This window comes from Symphalangus syndactylus, chromosome 11 (genome assembly GCF_028878055.3).
Source record: "Symphalangus syndactylus isolate Jambi chromosome 11, NHGRI_mSymSyn1-v2.1_pri, whole genome shotgun sequence".
Taxonomy (NCBI): domain Eukaryota; kingdom Metazoa; phylum Chordata; class Mammalia; order Primates; family Hylobatidae; genus Symphalangus; species Symphalangus syndactylus.
Genome location: NC_072433.2, coordinates 17789275 through 17811749, shown reverse-complemented (window position 1 = coordinate 17811749; position 22475 = coordinate 17789275). Strand labels below are relative to the sequence as shown.

The 22475-nt window shown below is 39.4% G+C and overlaps 1 protein-coding gene across 1 annotated transcript in view; it reads right to left on the bottom strand.

Annotated features, from left to right (window-relative positions):
- Positions 1 to 22475, bottom strand: part of CDKL3 (cyclin dependent kinase like 3) — a 145388-nt gene that overhangs the window by 86220 nt on the left and 36693 nt on the right. Inside the window, 3 exon segments of the mRNA XM_063611651.1 lie at positions 6882 to 6919; positions 6922 to 7020; positions 9312 to 9424. Coding sequence (XP_063467721.1) covers positions 6882 to 6919; positions 6922 to 7020; positions 9312 to 9424 — 250 coding nt within the window.

Sequence of the window (22475 nt, the reverse complement as noted above, 5' to 3'; positions counted from 1 at the left end):
ATCTAGAAGCATGATTAGTAGTTTGCCAAACATGAGTTTTAACCCATGTTGTCTGACTCCTAATCCAGCACTCTTTCTATATCATACCATTTTGCAAATATTCAAGTCCCTAAATCTTTCAATAACCCATTATTAAATCAGCTCTTTTCTGTTTCCCTTTCTTGGTATAGAAACAAACAAAAAAATATGGAAGGTAGTTTTGAATGTTAAGTTGTACATAATAAATCTATATGTAGTTAAATAACAATAATTATAAATGGAACACATTTTTTAATCAAAATATTGAAGACAGGTTTTGAATAAAAAGCATCTGCTTTATAATTTTCATTCCTCCTGTGAAAGGAGGTAAAACAATAATAGTTAACTTTTTTGTAGAGATGGGAGTCTTGTTATGTTGTAAGGCTGATGAACTCTTGAGTTCAAGTGATTCTCCCACCTCAGTCTCCCAAAGTGCTGGAATTATGGAAGACAGCCACTGTGCTTGGCCTTTAAAATTTTTTTAGAGACAGGTTCTTACTCTGTTGCCCAGGCTGGAGTGCAGTGGTGCAATTATAGCTCACTGGAGCCTTGAACTCCTTGGCTCAAGATATCCTCCTTCCTTAGCCTCTTGAGTAGCTCAGACTACAGACACATGCCACCAAGACTGACTAGTAACTTTTATTGATGCTTACTACATACCAGACAATGCTCCAGCTTTTTCTTCCTTCCATCCCAACAACAATCCTACAAAGTAAGTATTATTATTATCCTCATTATGCAGATGAGGAGACTGAGGCCCAGAGAGATCAGGTAATTTGTCTAAGATCTCATAAGTAGAGGAGCCACAATTAAAATCCAGCAAATCCAAGATAATTGTATATAATATTATGTTTCTGTCTATTTCAAAATGCATATTTAAACTGATTCACAGAAAAAAATCTAGAGATCTGCTGTACTATAATGTGCATATAGTTAAAAATGCCATACTGTACACTTAATAATTTTGTAAGAAGGTAGAGTCCATGTTATGTGGGTTTTTTTTTTTTTACCAAAATAAAAAACATTGATTCACAAAGAGAAATTATTTAAGTCTATTACCTACTTAATGATGTAGCAATACCTAGGTCTTTAAGACTGCAACTAGTTGGCCAGGCGTGGTGGCTCATGCCTGTAATCCCAGCACTTTGGGAGGCCACAGGGGGTGGATCACCTGAGGTTGGGAGTTAGAGACCAGCCTGACCAACATGGAGAAACCCCCTCCCCACTAAAAAAGAAAATACAAAATTAGCCGGGCATTGTGGCACATGCCTGTAATCCCAGCTACTCGGGAGGCTAAGGCGGGAGAATCACTTGAACCCGGGAGGCAGGAGGTTGTGGTGAGCCAAGAAAGCGCCATTGCACTCCAGCCTGGGCAACAAGAGCAAAGCTCCATCTCAAAAACAAAACAAAACAAACAAACAAAAAAACTGCAACTAGTTAAAAATATGTGCTCATTTTAGAATATAATGGTAATCTATCACTAAAACTTAATAAGAAAAATGCTAAAAGGTCTGACCAAATCATAGAGGCAGACAATTAGAGGCAGTCCTTCTGTGAATATAATTCAGTAAATTTAAATATATGCCCTACTTTGGAAAATGTAAAACATGACACTTTGGGAAACAGATTGGCAGTTTCTTTAAAAATTAAACATATGCCTACCTATGACCCAGCCATTCTGTTCTTAGATATTTCTGCAGGAGGAATGAAAATACACTGTGTGTTCCACACAAACACGAACATGAATGTTCTCATGGCAACTTTATTTGTAATAGCAAAAAATAGGAAATAACCCAAATGTCCATCAACAGGGAAAGGATTTTTTTAAATGTGGTATAGTCATATAATGAACTACTACTCTGCAAAAAAGGAACAAATTGCTGATACATACAAAAACGTGAATGAATCTCTAAACCATTACGCTGAGTGGAAGAAGCCAGACATGAAAGAGTGCCTACTGTATGATTCTATTTATATAAGATTCTAGAAAATTCAAACTAATCTATGGGAATAGAAAGCAAATCAGTGGTTATCTGGGGACAGGAATGGAAGAAAAGATGAATTGTAAAAGGATACAATGAAATTTTGGAGAGTGATGGAAATGTTAGGTATCGTGTGTGTGTGTGTGTGTGTGTTTGTGTGTGTGTGTATTAGGTATCCTGATTGTGGTGGTGGTTTCATGTGTGTGTATGTGTATCAAAACTCTTCAAATTGTACATTTTAAGTATGTGTAGTTTACTGCCCATAAATTATACCCCAATAACATTGTTTAGAAAATTTATATCTAGGAAAAATATGTGCCCTACATCAGATATCAAAGTGTATTTTAAAGTTACAATAATAAATCAAAGTTGTACTACTTCTAGAATAAAGAGAAAAATCAGTGGAACAGAAACAAACCCACACATGTATAAGCATTTAGTCTATGATAAATGTAGCATTCCAAATCATTGGATGATACTAGTTGTTAAAAAAAAAAGCATGTTGCAAGTTTTGCAAACATATTGCAAAACTTACGACAAAAGATTAATGTGCTTTTTTTCACAAATCAATAAGATAAATATTTTAGTTGACAAATAGGTTAAGGATTCTTTTTTTCTTTTTTTATACAGGGTCTTGCTCTGTCACCCAGAGTAGAGTGCGGTGGTGCAAGCATAAATCACTGCAGTCTCAAATTCCTGGGTTCAAAGGATCCTCCTGCCTCAGCCTCCCAAATGGCTAGGACTACAAGTGGGTATCACGACACCCTATGCTTTTGTTTAGAGACAGGGTCTCACTATGTTGCCAAGGCTGGGTCTGGAACACCTGGCCTCAAGCCATCTTCATGCCTTGGCCTCCTGAAGTTTTGGGATTACATGCATAAGCCACCACGCCTGGCCTGATTCTTTAAAAAAAGAAATACAAATAGACAATGACTATTAGCATAATGTTTCTCTCTCCTAATACAGCTACTCAAGAGGCTGAGGCGGGAGGATTAGTTGAGCTCAGGAGTTCAAGACTAGCCTGGGCAACATAGCAAGACCTCATCTCAAATAACAATATCCAGTGCTAGAGCAAGGGTGAGGATATAAATAAGAAAAATATTTCTGTGAAAAAAACAGCAAAATATCAAAAATTCTAAAAAGTATAAATCCTTTGGCTTACTAAATTCACTTCTAATATATATATTTTTTAAGACAAGGTCTCACTCTGTTTCCTAGGCTGGAGTACAGTGGCACAATAACAACTCACTGCAGCCTCAACCTCCCAGGCTCAAGTGATCCTGCCACCTCAGCCTCCAAAGTAGGAGGGACTATAGGCACATGCCACTGTGCCTGGCTAGTTTTTTATTTTTTGTAAAGACAGGGTCTCCCTATATTTCCCAAGTGGGTCTTGAATTCCTGGCTCAAGTGATCCTCCCACCTCAGCCTTCCAAAGTGCTAAGATTATAGGCATGAGCCCCTGCCCCCGGACCACTTCTAGTAATTTCTCCTAAAAAAAAAAAATAAAACAAATGCATATAGACAAATACTAAAGAATTTTTGGCTGGATGCAGTGGCTCACGCGTGTAATCCCAGTGCTTTGGGAGGCCAAGGCAGGTGGATCACAAGGCCAGGAGTTCAAGACCAGCCTGGCCAAGATGGTGAAACCCCGTCTCTACTAAAAATACAAAAATTAGCCAGGCATGGCGGCATGCGCCTGTAATCTGAGCTACTTGGGAGGCTGAGACAGAGAATTGCTTGAACCCTGGACACGGAGGTTGCAGTGAGCCAAGATCGTGCCACTGAACTGCAGCCTGGGTGACAGAGCGAGACTCCATCTCAAAAAAAAAAAAAAATTTCATTGTCACATCTTTACCAATAGTGGGGGGAAAATTGAAAATAATTCAAATGTCCAAAAATGCAAAATCAGTTAAATAAACTAATTGTATAGTCATACAATGAAATACTATGCAATCACTGAAAACTATCATGTAGTTCCATATTTATCAACATTATAGTATCTTTAAATGTACTGGTAAGTAAAAATTAACAGGTTACATAGCAATATGTAAAGTAAGACAACTTTTTAAAAGCATAAATTTCTATGCATCTATTTGGTTGGGAAAACTTTAGAAGTTTGTAAACCAAATTGATAATAGTAATTTTTTTTCTGGATCATGTGAATTGGGAAAATCTCAACCTCTCCTTTTTGTTTACCATGTATTTTATATTTTTTCTATAATTATTATGTATTTCTTGTATTAGGTAGGTGCAAAAGTAATTGTGGTTCTTGCCATTACTTCCAAAATAAAAATAAATTTTGTACTAAATATGTTGGTGTATGTATTACCTAGTTTAAATAAAATTTATGCTTTTATTTTTATTTATTTTTGAGATAGAGTTTCACTGTCACCCAGGCTGGAGTGCAGTGGTGTGATCTCAGCTCACTGCAACCTCTGCCTCCCGGATTCAAGCGATTCTCCTGTCTCAGCCTCCCAAGTAGCTGGGACTACAGGTGCATGCCACCACGCCTGGCTAATTTTTGTATTTTTAGTAGAGACAGGGTTTCATCATGTTGGTCTGGCTCATCTTGAACTCCTGACCTCAGGTGACCCACCCGCCTCAGCCTCCCAAAGTGCTGGGATTATAGGCACGAGCCACTGCACCCAGCCATTTTAAATAAAATTTAAATTTTGACCAGGCACAGTTGCTTATGCCTGTGATCCCAATACTTTCAGAGGCCAAGGAGGAAGGATCACTAGAGCACAGGAGTTCAAGGTTGCAGTGAGCAACGATCACACCATTGCACTCCAGCCTGGGCAACAGAATGAGACTGTAAAAAATAATTAACTAATTTTTTAAAAACAGAAACTGGCACTGTGGCACATGTGTGTAATCCCAACACTTTGGGAGGCTGAGGCAAGTCAATATTTTGTGCCCAGGAGTTTGAGACCAGCCTGAGCAACATGGAGAAACTCCATCTCTACAAAAAATACAAAACTTATCTGGGCGTGTTGGCATACCCATGTAGTCCAGGCTACTCGGGAGGCTGAGTTGGGAGGATCAGTTGAGCTCAGGAAGTCAGAACTGCAGTGAGCCGAGCTGACATCACTGCATTCTGACCTGGGCAAAAGAGTGAGATCCCGTTTAAAAAAAACAAAACAAAACAAAAACAAATAAAGGCCAGGCACAGTGGGTCACACCTGTAATCCCAGCACTTTGGGAGGCCGAGATGGGAGGATCACCTGAGGTCAGGAGTTTGGGACCAGCCTGACCAACATGGAGAAACCTTGTCTCTACTAAAAATACAAAATTAGCTGGGCGTGGTGGCACATGCATGTAATCCCAGCTACTCGGGAGGCTGAGGCAGGAGAATCGCTTGAACCCGGAAAGTGGAGGTTGTGGTGAGCTGAGATCGCGCCATTGCACTCCAGCCTGGGCAACAAGAGCAAAACTCTGTCTCAAAAAAAAAACAAAAACAAAAGCAAAAATAATAAATAATAAATAAAAATTTAAAATAATAAAAAGGAGCTATATAATGTTTTTATTTTCTCCAGTTCAAGACGGATTTTGGCCTTGGTGTATTTTCAAACATTAAAACTACAGCTGCTGAGGTCCTGTAGGTATTTTCGTACAAAAAATAGGTCCCTAACTGGGCTAAACTAAATGTTAAGAGGTACTGATAAACATAGTAAGTCCTTAGAATTTCTCCAGTTTTTTTGTTTTGTTTTGTTTTGTTTTTTTGAGACAGAGTCTCTCTCTGTCACCCATGCTGGAGTACAATGGCCCGATTTTGGCTCACTGCAACCTCGGCCTCCCAGGTTCAAGTAATTCTCCTGCCTCAGCCCCCTGGGTAGCTGGGACTACCGGCACGTGCCACTATGCCTGGCTAATTTTTTTTATTTTTAGTAGAGTCGGGGTTTCACCATATTAGCCAGGATGGTCTTTTTTTTTTTTGGAGACAGAGTTTCGCTCTTGTTGCCCAGGCTGGAGTGCAATGGCGTGATCTTGGCTCACTGCAACCTCCGCCTCCCAGGTTCAAGCAATTCTCCTACCTCAGCCTCCTGAGTAGCTGGGATTACAGGCATGCACCACCACGCCCGGCTAATTTTGTATTTTTAGTAGAGACGGGGTTTCTCCATGTTGAGGCTGGTCTCGAACTCCTGACGTCAGGTGATCCGCCCACCTTGGCCTCCCAAAGTGCTGGGATTACAGACAGGCGTGAGCCACCGTGCCCGGCGCCAGGATGGTCTTGATCTCCTGACCTCGTGATCCGCCCACCTCGGCCTCCCAAAGTGCTGGGATTACACACATGAGCCACCGTGGCTGGCCCATTTCTCCAGTTTATACCTAATTATCATTAAAATAGAGATAAATTAAATATAATGAACATAATTATCTTAGGGGGCATTCAGCTCTGACAGTCTATGAATTTTAATTTCTCTGTACTAAAGACATAACTTTCTACAGATTACATTACTTTAGGAATCCTTTTGGAATTTCATTTAAGTAATAATTAAAAACTGTATTATAATTTATGCAAATTTCTCAAATATGAATTCTTAATTTCTTAACATACATGAACGGCCTGGGCACGGTGACTCACACCTGTAATCCCAGCACTTTGGGAGGCCGAGGTGGGCGGATCACCTAAGCTCAGGAGTTCAAGACCAGCCGGGCCAACCATAGCCAACATGGTGAAACCCCGTCTCTACTAATACAAAAATTAGCTGGGCATGGTGGTAGGCACCTGTAATCCCAATTACTCGGGAGGCTGAGGCAGGAGAATCTCTTGACCTGGGAGGCAGAGGTTGCAGTGAGCCGAGATCACTCCACTGCACTCCAGCCTGGGCAACAGAGCAAGACTCTGTCTTTGGGGGGAGAAAAAAAAAAAGAACATACATGAACTATATCTGCCAACAATCCATTAAGCTTTGGATTTTTTTTTTTGCATTTTTGGGGTGTTGAACTTGAGGAAGAACTACCCCAGTGAAAATGGGGCTCTTGGAAAAGATATTCTGCAAGTGAGGTGACAAATTGCCTGAAAAGAGAAAAAAAAATGTATATTTAAAAAACAGAGAAATTAGTCTATAATCAAAATAATCAAATTGCTATGTGATCTACATTAGATTACTAAAAACTGATACAAGGAAGAATGTCAGTTATGTCTTTTAATTTTTTGAAGTTGAATAAAAACTATCTGAATATGTCATAAAAAATTGAGGTTTCATCAGTTATCTGCTGATAGCCCACAGGCAACGGAAGATGTAAAACCACCAGGTTTATTTGCTTTTCCCAAACTATAAGACATAATATGTAATGCTATCAGAAAATGCACATTCCAACTTTTATGCATTTCCATATCCAAATGATTTTACTATTAAGTGCTCATCAGCAAAATACATTGAAACCTTACTCAAAACAGCTAAAATATTAAAGGTATGTAGAAATCAAAATATTGCAAAAAAAGAAACACGGCTAGAGAGTGTAGCAGAATGGAAAGAACTATAAATATGAGTGGAGGGAACTAAGTTCTAGCAGTTTTGCTATAACTAGTTCGGTGACCTTGGGTAAATCTCTTCCTTTCTTGGGCTTGGTTTTTTCATCTGTGAAATGATAAGATTAAACCCCACCATCTAAGGTTCCTTCTGATATTAATCTCTTAACCAGAACTTCTTAAAAGACACAAAAAAGTGAGGTGTCTTAAGGCTCTAAACTATTTCTTAAATCAGTAATTATCTAGATTTCACTGTTTTTAGAATTGTTCATAGTATCTTCCTCATAATCCTGTAATTACAAATTTATGCATATCTTCCCCACCACACAAAGAGCTTCTCAAGCTCCTCATTCAGGAATAATAAAAAACAAACCTTGGCCAGCCATGGTGGCTCACGCCTGTAATCCCAGCACTTTGGGAGGCCAAGGCGGGCAACATGGCAAAACCGCGGCTGCACTAAAAATGCAAAAATTAGCCGGGCATGATGGCACGTGCCTGTAGTCCCAGCTACTCAGGAGGCTGAGGTGGGAGAATCACCTGAGCCCAGGAAGTCAAGGCTACAGTGAGCCATGATTGCACCACTGCACTCCAGCCCAGGTGACAAAGTGAGACCCTGTCTCAAAAAAAATAAAATTTAGCCGGCCATGGTGGCTCATGCCTGTATTCCCAGCACTTTCTGAGACCCAGGCAGGTGGATCACGAGGTCAGGGAATCGAGACCATCCTAGCTAACACAGTGAAACCCCGTCTCTGCTAAAAATACAAAAAATAACCAGGCGTGGTGGCAGGCACCTGTAGTCCCAGCTACTCGGGAGGCTGAGGCAGGAGAATGGCGTGAACCTGGGAGGCAGAGCTTGCAGCGAGCTGAGATTGCGCCCCTGCACTCCAGCCTGGGTGATAGAGCGAGACTCGCTCTCAAAAAAAAAAAAAAAAATTAAAATTTAAAATTAAAAAAAACCCACAAATCTTGAAATAGCACATTCAAGGCTAACCATCATAATGTTTTGGTGGCCAAAGCAGATCATCAAATAATTAAACTCTCATCAAACATATTCTTCTTTTTTTTTTTTTTTTGAGGCAAAGTCATTCTGTTGCCCAGGCTGGAGTGCAGTGGTGTGATCTTGGCTCACTGCAACCTCTGCCTCCTGGGTTCAAGCGATTCTCATGCCTCAGCCTCCTGAGTAACTGGGATTACAGGCACTCGCCACCACACCTGGCTAATTTTTTTTGTATTTTTAGTAGAGATGGGGTTTCACTATGTTGGTCAGGTTGGTCTCCAACTCCTGATCTTAGGTGCTCCGCCTGCCTTGACCTCCCAAAGTGCAGGGATTACAGGCGTGAGCCACCATGCCTAGCCTTCATCAAATATGTTCTTGAATAAGTTATTTAGCTATCTGGCTGTCTATCACTGTTTTCTTTAAAAAGAAGGGTGGTTTCTGAGTAAATAATTACTTTTCTATTTCCAAGTGCTTTAAAAAAGCATCTGACTCAACTCTACTATTTAGAGTCCTTATATAGAGGTACAGATATTTGTAGAAGCCTAATTTAAAAACAACTTTTAGACAAATTAAAGTACATTCCTATTGTACTATTTTTCTTAGCATCAACCATCAACATATGGCTTAGCTATTTGCATCCTAGCAAAGAAAATATTATTTGCAAAAGCAGAGAATCTTCTGCCTTCTTTATCAGCCCAAGGAACCCATCTGCTGCCATCTATCAAAACAATATGCTTCCCTGTACTTATACAGAAAAGCTAAATTTGAAAATCAAGCAGAATTGATCTGGCAATATTTATTTTATACATGTAACTCATGCTATTTCAGTAATACCTACCCATTTTCAAAACAATTTTATGGAGTAAATCCAAATCAGAACTACTAGGAAGATAGGGATTTCCAGTGGCCATCTCAATGATCATACAGCCCAAAGCCCAGACATCCACAGGTCTGAAACAGATCAGGGAAAAAAAATCACTTTTTCATGTAGAAATTTATAAATATATTCTTAAAAATATGTTTAAAGAAGGCCAAGTCCAAAGAAACAAGTGGTATCATTTGTAAGTTTTGTTTTGTTTTTTTTTTTCGAGACAGAGTCTTGCTCTGTCACCCAGGCTGGAGTGCAGTGCTGCAATCTCAGCTCACTGCAACCTCCGTCTCCCGGGTTCAAGCAATTCCCCTGCCTCAGCCTCCCAAGTAGCTGGGATTAGAGGCGTGTGCCACCATATCTGGCTAATTTTTGTATTTTTACTAGAGACGGGGTTTCACCATGTTGGCCAGGCTGATCTCAAACTCCTGACCTTGTGATCTACCCGCCTCAGCCTCCCAAAGTGCTGGGATTACAGGTGTGAGCCACCGCGCCTGGCCCATTTGTAAGTTTTTATTGTAGATCATATACCAACTTTATAAGAATTGGTAATTGCTATATTGGTGAGGCTATAGGAAAGGAATAGTCCCAAGTACTCTTCTGGGAGTGTAAACTTATATGGCTTCTTTGGAGGAAAAATTGGCAAAAGCCACCAAAATTTAAATTGTGTATATTTTTGATTGTACAACTTTATTCCTAGGAATTTATCCTAAGATATACTCACATGTGTGCACAAATATAAATTATATGAGAATTTCACTGCAGCACTGTTCATAGAAGAAAAAGATTGGAAACAACCTAGACATCCACCTATAAGGGAACGGCTAAGAACATTTTTGTACAACCCCACAATAAATATTATTCCTCTGTTAAAAATGATGAGGTCTGGCCGGGCATGGTGGCTCACGCCTGTAATCCCAGCACTTTGGGAGGCCGAGGCAGGCAGATCACAAGATCAGGAGTTCAAGACCAGCCTGACCAACATGGAGAAACCCCATCTCTACTAAAAATACAAAATTAGCCGGGCGTGGTGGCACATGCCTGTAATCCCAGCTACTCGGGAGGCTGAGGCAGGAAAATCACTTGAACCCAGGAGGTGGACGTTGTGGTGAGCCGAGATCATGCCATTGCACTCTAGCCTGGGCAACAAGAACAAAACTCTGTCTCAAAAAAAAAAAAAAAAAAATTGATGAGGTAGGTCTATCTATATGTGCTGAAATGGAATGATCTCCAAGATACATTGTCAAGTGAAAAAAGCAACATTCATGAAAGAAATCAAAGATCTAAATAAATGGAGAGACATTCCATGTTCATTGATAGGAAGACTCAATATTGTCAAGATGTCAGTTCTTCCAAGCTTTACGTAGAGTCAATACAATCCCAATCAAAATCCCAGTAAATTAAAAATTGATAATTATGTGAGATAACACACATATGTAAATTAGCCAAATTTAGTCATTTTACAATGTATATATATCTCAAAACATCATGCTGCACACAATAAATACATACAATTTAATCTGTAAATTTTTAAAAATCCTAGGAAACTGTTTTGTAGATATTGACAATTGATTGCAAAGTTTATATGGAGAGGCAATAGACCCAGAATAGCCAACACAATTTGAAAAAGAACAAAGACTGACACTACTTGACTTCAAGATGTTTTATACAATAAGCAAGATAGTATGGTATTGGTGAAAGAATAGATAAATAGATCAAGGGAACAGAATAAAGAACCCAGAAATAGACTTGCACAAATATGCTCAACTGATTTTTGACAAAGGAACAGAGGCAATTGAATAATAATAATAAAAAAAGACAGTCTTTTCAACAAATAGTGCTGGAACATACAAAAAACTGAATCTAGACACAGACCTTATCCCTTTCACAAAAATTAACTCAAGATGGATGATAGACCTAAATATAAAATGCAAAACTGTAAAACCTCTAGGCAATCACATAGGAAAAAATCTAGATGGCCTTAGGTTTGGTAATGAGTTTTTAGATGCAACACCAAAAGTATAATTCACAAAAGAAAAAATTGATAGGTAGAACTTCACTAAAACTAAAAATTTCTGCTCCATGAGATACTGTTAAGCAAATGAAAAGACAAGCCACAAACTGGGAGAAAATATTTGCAAAATAATAAAGAACTTGTATCCAAAATACATAAAACTCTTAAAATTCAACAATAGGAAAATAACCCAATTAAAAAATGGGCAAAATATATGGATACACATTTCACCAAAGAAAATATACAGATGGCAAATAGGCATATTAACAGATGCCCAATATCATATGTCATCAGATAATTGCAAATTAAAACAACAATGAGATACCACTACACACCTATTAGAATGCCTAAAATCCAAAATATTGACAACATCAAATGCAGGTGAGGATGGCAAACAACAGGTACTCTCATTCACTGCTGGTAGAAACACAAAATTATACAGTCACTTTGGAGGACAATTTGACAGCTTCTTACAAAGCTAAACATAGTCTTACCATACGACCCAGCAATTGCTCTCCTTGGGATTTACCCAAGTGAATAGGACACTTCTGTCCACACAAAAACCTGGACACGAATGCTTATAACAGCTTGCTTCATAATTGCCAACACATGGAAGCAATAAAAATGTCCTTCAATAGGTGAGTGGATAAACAAACTGGTACATACATACAATGGAATATTATTTAGCAATAAAAGAGAAGTGAGCTGTCAAGACACCCCAAAAAAAGGAGGAACCTTAAATATATATTGCTAGGTCAAAGAAGCCAGTCTGAAAAGGCTACATACTATGTGATTCCAACTATATGATATTCTGGAAAAGCCTAAAGTATAGTAACAGTAAAAAGACCAATGACTGCCAGGAGTTCCGGGAGAGGGACAGAAGAATAAAAATGAAACACAGAAGATTTTTAGGACCATAAAATTATTCTGTATGATACTATAATGATGGATGCATGACATTATACATTTATCAAAACCCAGGAAATATAACACAGAGTAAACTCTAAACTATGGAATTTAGTTAATAATGTATCAATATTGGTACATCAATTGTAACAAATGTACCACACTAATACAAGATGTTAGTAATAGAGAAATGTGTGGAGTAGGGTGGAAGGGACATAAGGAAACTACACTTTCTGTTCAATTCTTCTGGAGCCTAAAACTGGTCTAAAAATTAAAGTCTCTGAATATAAACAAATAAAAAGTGGCAGGGCTTGCTGGCTCATGCCTGTAGTCCCAGCTACTTTGGAGGCTGAGACAGGAGGATCACTTGAGCCTGGGAAATCAAGGCTGCAGTGAGCCATGAGTATACCACTGTACTCATCTACACCTGTGAGACAGAGTGAGACACTGTCTCATAAGTAAATAAGGAAGAGTGGGGAGGGAAACCAAGATTCTATACTATGTATATAGTATGCTCCTATTTCTGTTCAAAAGGAAGGAGATGGAGAAGTATGTGTATGTATGTGTGTGTATTGCTAGATAATGACCTAAGAAATAAAGGAGTTAATTATAGTACATACAGTTTTTCAGATCTACATTATAACCATTGATGATATAATAGTAACTTATAAGCTTGCTTATTTTACAAGTTTTAAGAATTTAATGAATATTAGTAAGTTTTAGTGAGAATAAATAAAATTAAGACCAAGTTTTGGATCTTTTGGTGAATACCCATATGTGTATGTTCAGCTTTAATTGTTATTTAATAACGGTTTTCCAGAGATATTGTACAAGTTTACATTTCCCCACCATTGTTATGTGAGTTCTATCTGCTCCACTTACATTGGTATTTACTGTCTTTTTTTCAATTTAACCATTCTGGTGGTTATATAGTGGTACTACCTTGTGATATAAGTTTGCATCTTTCTGATGACTAATAAAGGTATGACCTTTCACATTTAAAAAAAAACTCTCAAGCTTTAAGTTAATTGTTATTATTATTATTTATTATTATTATCATTTTTGAGATGGAGTCTCGCTCTGTTGCCCAGGCTGGAGTGCAGTGGCACAATCTCGGCTCACTGCAAACTCCGCCTCCTGGGTTCATGCCATTCTCCTGCCTCAGCCTCCCGAGTAGCTGGGACTACAGGCGCCCGCCACCACACCCGGCTTTTTTTTTGTATTTTTAGCAGAGACGGGGTTTCACCGTGTTAGCCAGGATGGTCTTGATCTCCTGACCTCATGATCCGCCCACCTCGGCCTCCCAAAGTGCTGGGATTACAGGCATGAGCCACCGCGCCCAGCCAAAGGTAATTATTTTTAAGTACTCTCTCCACAGAATGCAATTTCTATGCACCTCCTCCACTACCAAAAGAGACACTAAAAACATTCCTACACAAAGCAGTTCACTTTTCCTCAGCTTGACCTGAAATTTCATGGTACAATTTAGTAAGGCAAGCCATTATCTGCAGAAATTTAAAGCATTATCTAGGCAGGCCTTTCAAAGAGCAATAGAAGACAGACCATGTCTAGTTAATTATCATTGCAGCAGTAATCTTAAAGGGATCCCCTATTTTCTGAAATACGAGCAAGTCCTACTTAGCTATAGAGAAAACCTCTCCTCTTCAACCACATTTTGCAGAAAAAGAGCTGTCCAATAGAAAAAATGAAAACAAAATTAACCTACTAAGGAAAGTAAAAGTATTAGACTCAAGCCTTGATCAGGAAAAGTAGATCCAAAAAAGCTTAGGTCTAACATGTAGGGGTAAGGGAGGATTAAAAAAAACAAACAGAGGTATGAACTTCTAGCATGACAGAGTGAAGAGATGAGCTGACCTACTCTCTTATTAGTTTATCACTGAAACTAGTAAATTTTTTTTTTTTTAAGATGGAGTTTCACTCTTGTTGCCCAGGCTGGAGTGCAATGGCGCAGTCTCAGCTCACTGCAACCTCCGCCTCCTGGGTTCAAGCGATTCTCCCACCTCAGAATTATTTTTTTAAACACAAATACTTAAAGCGTGTGTGTGTGTGTGTGTGTGTATATATATATATATATACACACACATACACATAGTCCTTATAGTCCTGAGGCTAAGCATAAAATGAAGATTTATTTATCCTCTAAAAACTATGCAATTCAGTATAAGAAAGATAAGTCTGTGGTACTTGAACCAAGACAACTTTTTCCTTCCCCACTCTCTGCCTGGTGAGGCAAAGACTCTACTCTAGGGCTCCCTCTTCCTCCAGCTCCCAGTTGAAGAGCTTTCTTCCCAGGAGGAGTGGAACTTCATCATTTCTCATGATTCTCCCAGCTGCCTGTTGCTGAGGCTAAGTTCTGGGTGATTAGTGTCAAGAGGAGGGAGACACTCTTCCAACCAGCCCCTGTTCATGGAACAATGGTTCTACCTTGAATGCAGTGCAGAGAATACTGGGGCCCAAACTGCACTTGCCTCACCCATAAGGCAGAGGTTTCATGCCAGGAGAAGCAAGCTGAGGGGACCTCAGGTTGCTGCTCTCCATATCTCACTAAGTAGTCAGCTCTTAAGAGCAACAGTATAACTTAGAGAGAAAATTGCCATGAACTCAACCCAGATCCAGAAACTGGGCTCAAGAGATTTTGCCTGGGGGAAGAAGCAAGCCATAAATTAGATGGCTCCTAATCCCTTTCAAAGGAATTGACATCATTTGCAACAGAGTGCAGAGAAGTTCCAGCCTAAAGGTATTCTCAACCACAGTACAGAATGTGGTGAAAGACAACTGAGTGGAGATTGATCAATTTAATGAACCTGCAGTCTAGAGTATAGGCCAGCTAGCTTGTGGGAAAGAACCATGGAATAACACAGTTAGGAGATGCTTTCCTGGGGCCAGGACAAATATTAAATATTGAGCACAGAAACTACTCCTTCAAAGGAGCCACAATTTGATTGGAACAGTTTGCAGAGCTATTTAAGCCCCAAGGCAATGTTGAAAATAATAGAGCAAAAAGCTATCAATGAATGGAGTTTAACAGCTAGGAGTAGCCAGGGAAAGAAAGGAAGATAACTCTATCAATACTACTGTCATCTCAGAGTGACTGTGGGCCTACCCAAAGCTGTGCCTCCCTGAGGAGCAACTAAAGAGGTTTAATATTGTGTGTGTGGGTGGCGGGGTTGGGGGTATTGGCTCCATGAAAATAATTTAGCCAGTCGCCATGATACAAACAAGCAAATAACAGTAACAAGTCCCAGAAGGAGGGGTCCCATACCCAGAGTTCTCACAATATGTTATCTAAAATGTTCAAGTTCCAACAAAAATTACACAGCATGCAAAGAAATCTATGAGAGATGACCCACACATCAGAAAAACCACAGGCAACCCAAACCACCTATAAGAGCAACTACATGTTGGATTTGGCAGAAAAATATTCCAAAATAACAATTATGAATATGTTCACAGAACTAGAGGAAAGCATGATTAAAGAAGTAAAGAAAGGTATAATGACAGTGTCACATCAAATATTAATAGAGAATATCAATCAAGAGATATAAATTATATGTATGTATGTATAAAGAAGAACCAAGTGGAAACTCTGGAGTTGAAAAGTACAATAACTGAAATTTAAAAATTCACAAGAGGAAATCAACAGTAGATTTAAACAGGCAGAAAAAATAATTCATGAACTTGAAGACAAGACCAATAGAAATTATGTAAGCCGAAGGATAGAAGGTAAAACGAATGAAAAAAATAACAGAGCCTCAGAGAAATGTGAAACACCAAAATATGTATACTGGGAATATAAAAATGAGTGGGGAGAATAGAAAAATATTTTATAAAATAATGGAGGAAAACTGCCCACATTTATTGCAAAACAATAATCCACAAATATGGGAAGCTCAATAAACTCCAAGAACAATAAGCACAAAGAGATCCACAAACTAACACATCATACAAAACGAAAATCTTGAAAGCAGCATGAGAAAAACAAATCATCACTTACAAGAGAACTTTGGTAAGATTAACAACAGACTTCTTAATAGAAACAATGAAGACCAGCAGATAGTGGTACAACAATTAAAAGTGCTCAAAAAAGACCTCTCAACAAAAACGCCTATATCTAGCAAAGATATCTTTCAAAAATGAAGGTGAAAGTAAGACTTTCCAAAATAAACAAAAACTGAGAGAATTTGTTGCTAACAAATCCACCTCACAAGAAATACTGAAGGAAGTTCTTAAGACTGAAAGCAAGTGACCCCAGACAGTAATTCAAATCCACAGGAAGGGCAGGTACAGTTCCTCATACCTGTAATCCCAGCACATTTGAGGGCTGAGGTGGGAAGATTGCTTGAGACCAGGAGTTCGAGACCAGCCGAGGCAATATAGTGAGACTTTGTCTACAAAAAAATAAATTAGCTGGGTGTGGTGGCACATGCCTGTAGTCCCAACTATTTGGGAGGCTGAAGCAGGAGGATTGATTGAGCCCAGAAGGTTGAGGCTGCAGTGAGTCACGATCACTCCACTGCACTCCAGCCTGGGTGACAGAGTGAGATCCTGTCTCAAAAAAATGAAAAATTCACATGAAAAAACAAAGAGCACTGGTAAAGGTAATTATGTAATTACAAAAGGCAATACAAATGCATAATTTTCTCTTCTGTTAATTAATTTTATTTTATTTATTTTTTTTTTTTGAGATGGAGTCAAGCTCTGTCACCTAGGCTGGAGTGCAGTGGCGCAATCTCAGCTCAATGCAAGCTCCGCCTCCTGGGTTCACGCCATTCTCCTGCCTCAGCCTCCAGAGTAGCTGGGATTATAGGCGCCCGCCACTACACCCGGCTAAGTTTTTGTATTTTTAATAGAGACAGGGTTTCACCATGTTAGCCAGGATGGTCTTGATCTCCTGACCTCGTGATCTGCCCACCTCGGCCTCCCAAAGTGCTGGGATTACAGGCGTCAGCCACCACGCTGTTAATTAATTTTAAAAAGCAATTATACGAGGGGACTTCAAAAAGTTCATGATAATGGAATTAAAAGATAAAAATTAAAATATAAGCTTTATTCTCATTAGCCGGGCATGGTGGCACACACCTGTAATCCCAGCTATTTGGGAGGCTGAGGCAGGAGAATCGCTTGAGTCTGGAAGGTGGAGATTGCAGTGAGGTGAGATCGTGCCACTGCACTCCAGTCTGGGCAACAGAGTGAGACCCTGTCTCAAAAAAATAATAATAATAATAATAATAATGATACTCTTAAGAAAAAATAAAAACATAAACTTTATTCTCAGTGTGAGATCCATAAGGTTCAAGATACTTTTGTAAGCAGTGATATGGGCCATTTAGTATGTCCCTGAAGAACTGAGTGTCTTGGGAATTTAACCACGTCAATGTAGTCCTTTTTACATTATTAACTGAAGAAAAATGGGGTGCCCTTTATAGATTTTTTAAGATTAGGAAAAAAAAAGAATGAGGAGGAACTAAATCAGGACTTTAAGGCAGATGCCTAATAATTTCCCACCAAAATGTTTGTAAAATTGCCCTTGTTTGATGAGAGGAATGAGCTGGAGCATGGTCATGGTGGAGAAGGACAGTCTGGTGAAGCTTTCCCAGACGTTTATTTTGCTAAATCTTTGGCTCACTTTCGGCCAGGTGCAGTGGCTCATGCCTGTAATCTCAACACTTTGACAGACCAAGGCAGGCAGAGTGCTTGAGCTCAGGAGTTCGAGACCAGCCTGGACAACGTGGTGAAACCCCATCTCTACAAAAAATACAAAATGTAGCTGGGCATGGTGGCACATACCTGTAGTCCCAGCTACTCGGGAGGCTGACGTGGGAGGATTGCTTGAGCCCAGGAAACAGAGGTTGCAGTGAGCCAAGTTCCCACAACTGCACTCCAGTCTGGGTGACAGAGCCAGACCCTGTCTGAAAGAAAAAAAAAAAAAAGCTTTGGCTAACTTTCTCGAAACACTGTCACAAGAAGCAGATACTATCATTCTGTGGCCATCCAGAAAGTCAACAAGCAAAATGCCTTGAGCATCCCAAAAAAACTGTTGCCATGACCTTTGGTCTTGCCCGGTCTCTTTTGCTTTGACCAGCCCACTTTTACCTCTTGGTAGCCAGTGCTTTGTCTTCAGGATAATATTAGTAAAGCCAGGTTTCATCATCTGTCACAATTTTTCAAAGAAATGCTTCAGGATCTTGATGCCACCTGTTTAAAATTTCCATTGAAAGTTCCGCTCTCAGGCCGGGCGCGGTGGCTCACGCTTGTAATCCCAGCACTTTGGGAGGCCGAGGCGGGCGGATCATGAGGTCAGGAGATCGAGACCACGGTGAAACCCCGTCTCTACTAAAAATACAAAAAATTAGCCAAGGGTGGTGGCGGGCGCCTGTAGTCCCAGCTACTCGGAGAGGCTGAGGCAGGAGAATGGCGTGAACCCGGGAGGCGGAGCTTGTAGTGAGCTGAGATCACGCCACTGCACTCCAGCCTGGGCGACAGAGCAAGACTCCGTCTCAAAAAAAAAAAAAAAAAGAAGAAAGTTCTGTTCTCATCTGCAGCTGATCCGGGTGCAACAGTTTTGGCACCCATCAAGTGGAAAGTTTTCTCAATTTTAATTTTGCAGTCAGAATTGTGTAAGCTGAACCAACTGAGATGTCTATACTGTTGGCTACTGTTTCTACTATTAATCATCCTTCAGTTAGGGCAATCATCCCCTTCAATTAGGGCATGAACAAGATAAATGTTTTCCTCACAAATTGATGTGAATGGTCTGCTGCTGCAGGCTTCATTTTTAACATCATTTCCTCCTTTCTTTTTTCAATTTTATTTATTTTTTTAATTACTATACTTTAAGTTCTAGGGTACATGTGCACAACGTGCAGGTTTGTTACATAGGTATACGTGTGCCATGTTGGTTTGCTGTACCCATCAACTCGTCATTTGCATTAGGTATTTCTCCTAATGCTATCCCTCCCCCGGACCCCCACCCCCAACAGGCCCCAGTGTGCCATGTTCCCCTCCCTGTGTCCATGGGTTCTCATTGTTCAACTCCCACTTATGAGAACATGTGGTGTTTGGTTTTCTGTCCTTGTGATATTTTGCTGAGAATGATGGTTTCCAGCTTCATTCATGTCCCTGCAAAGGACATGAATTCGTCCTTTTTTTATGGTTAGATAATATTCCATGGTGTATATGTGCCACATTTTCTTTATCCAGTCTATTATTGATGGACATTTGGATTGGTTCCAAGTCTTTGCTATTGTGAATAGTGCGGCAATAAACATACGTGTGCATGTGTCTTTATAGTAACATGACTTATAATCCTTTGGGTATATACCCAGTAACGGGATTGCTGGGTCAAATGGTATTTCTAGTTCTCAATCCTTGAGGAATTGCCACACTGTCTTCCACAAAGGTTGAACTAATTTACACTTCCAGTGTAAAAGTGTCCCTATTTCTCCACATCCTCTCCAGCATCTGTTGTTTCCTGACTTTTTAATGATTGCCATTTGAACTGGCATGAGATGGTATCTCATTGTGGTTTTGATTTGCATTTCTCTGATGACCAGTGATGATGAGCATTTTTAAATATGTCTGTTGGCTGCATAAATGTCTTCTTTTGAGAAGTGTCTGTTCATATCCTTTGCCCACTTTTTGATGCAGTTGCTTTTTTCTTGTAAATTTGTTTAAGTTCTTTGTAGATTCTGGATATTAGCCCTTTGTCAGATAGACAGATTGCAAAAATTTTCTCACATTCTGTAGGTTGCCTGTTCACTCTGACGATAGTTTCTTTTGCTGTGCAGAAGCTCTCCAGTTTAATTAGATCTCATTTGTCTATTTTGGCTTTTGTTGCCATTGCTTTTGGTGTTTTAGTCATGAAGTCTTTGCCCATGCCTATGTCCTGAATGGTATTGCCTAGGTTTTCTTTTAGGGTTTTTATGGTTTTAGGTCTTACATTTAAGTCTTTAATCCATCTTGAGTTAATTTTTATGTAAGGTGAAAGGAAGGGATCCAGTTTCAGCTTTCTACATATGACTAACCAGTTTTCCCAGCACCATTTATTAAATAGGGAATCCTTTCCCCATTCCTTGCTTTTGTCAGGTTTGTCAAAGATCAGATGGTTGTACATGTGTGCTGTTATTTCTGAGGCCTCTGTTCTGTTCCATTGGTCTATATACCTGTTTTGGTACCAGTACCATGCTGTTTTGATTACTGTAGCCTTGTAGTATAGTTTGAAGTCAGGTAGCGTGATGCCTCCAGCTTTGTTCTTTTTGCTTAGGATTGTCTTGGCTATGCGGGCTCTTTTTTGGTTCCATATGAACTTTAAAGTAGTTTTTTCCAATTCTGTGAAGAAAGCCAGTGGTAGCTTTTTGGGGATAGCATTGAATCTATAAATTACCTTGGCCAGTATGGCCATTTTCACGATATTGATTTTTCCTATCCATGGGCATGGAATGTTCTTCCATTTGTTTGTGTCCTCTCTTATTCCCTTGAGCAGTGGTTTGTAGTTCTCCTTGAAGAGGTCCTTCACATCCCTTGTAAGTTGGATTCCTAGGTATTTTATTCTGTTTGTAGTACTTGTGAATGGGAGTTCACTCATGATTTGGCTCTCCATTTGTCTGTTCTTGGTGTATAGAAATGCTTGTGATTTTTGCAGAAATGCTTGTGACTTTTGCCCATTGATTTTGTATCCTGAGACTTTGCTGCAGTTGCTTATAGCTTAAGGAGATTCTGGGCTGAGACGATGGGGTTTTCTAAATATACAATCATGTCATCTGCAAACAGAGACAATTTGACTCCCTCTTTTCCTAATTGAATACCCTTTATTTCTTTCTCTTGCCTGATTGCCCTGGCCAGAACTTCCAATACTGTGTTGAATAGGAGTGGTGAGAGAGGACATCCTTGTCTTGCGCCAGTTTTCAAAGGGAATGCTTCCAGTTTTTGCCCATTCAGTATGATATTGGCTGTGGGTTTGTCATAAATAGCTTTTATTATTTTGAGATACATTCCATCAATACCTAGTTTATTCAGAGTTTTTAGCATGAAATGCTGTTGAATTTTGTCGAAGGCCTTTTCTGCATCTATGGAGATAATCATGTGGTTTTTGTCGTTGGTTCTGTTTATGTGATGGATTATGTTTCTTGATTTGTGTATGTTGAACCAGCCTTGCATCCCAGGGATGAAGCCGACTTGATCGTGGTGGATAAGCTTTTTGATGTGCGGCTGGATTTGGTTTGCCAGTATTTTATTGAGGATTTTTGCATCAATGTTCATCATTGATATTGGCCTAAAATTCTGTTTTGTTGTGTTTCTGCCAGGCTTTTGTATCATGATGATGCTGGACTCATAAAATGAATTAGGGAGGATTCCCTCTTTTTCTATTGATTGGAATAGTTTCAGAAGGAATGGTACCAGCTCCTCTTTGTACCTCTGGTAGAATTTGGCTGTGAATCCATTTGGTCCTGGACTTTTTTCGGTTGGTAGGCTATTAATTATTGGCTCAATTTCAGAACCTGTTATTGGTCTATTCAGAGATCCAACATCTTCCTGGTTTAGTCTTGGGAGAGTGTATGCGTCCAGGAATTTATCCATTTCTTCTACATTTTCTAGTTTATTTGTGTAGAGGTGTTTGTAATATTCTCTGATGGCAGTTTGTATTTCTGTGGGATCAGTGGTGAATCTTCTTTATCATTTTTTATTGCGTCTATTTGATTCTTCTCTCTTCTTTATTAGTCTTGCTAGCAGTCTATTTTGTCGATCTTTTTAAAAAAACCAGCTCCTGGAATCACTGATTTTTTTTTTTGAAGGGTTTTTTGTGTCTCTGTCTCCTTCAGTTCTGCTCTGATCTTAGTTATTTCTTGCCTTCTGCTAGCTTTTGAATTTGAATTTGTTTGCTCTTGTTTCTCTAGTTCTTTTAATTGTGATGTCAGGGTGTCAATTTTAGATCTTTCCTGTTTTCTCTTATGGGCACTTAGTGCTATAAATTTCCCTATATACACTGCTTTTGCTGTGCCCCAGAGATTCTGGCATGTTGTGTCTTTGTTCTCCTTGGTTTCAAAGAACAGCTTTATTTCTGCCTTCATTTCGTAATTTACCCAGTAGTCATTCAGGAACAGGTTGTTCAGTTTCCATATAGTTGTGCAGTTTTGAGTGCGTTTCTTAATCCTGAGTTCTAATTTGATTGCACTGTGGTCAGAGAGACGGTTTGT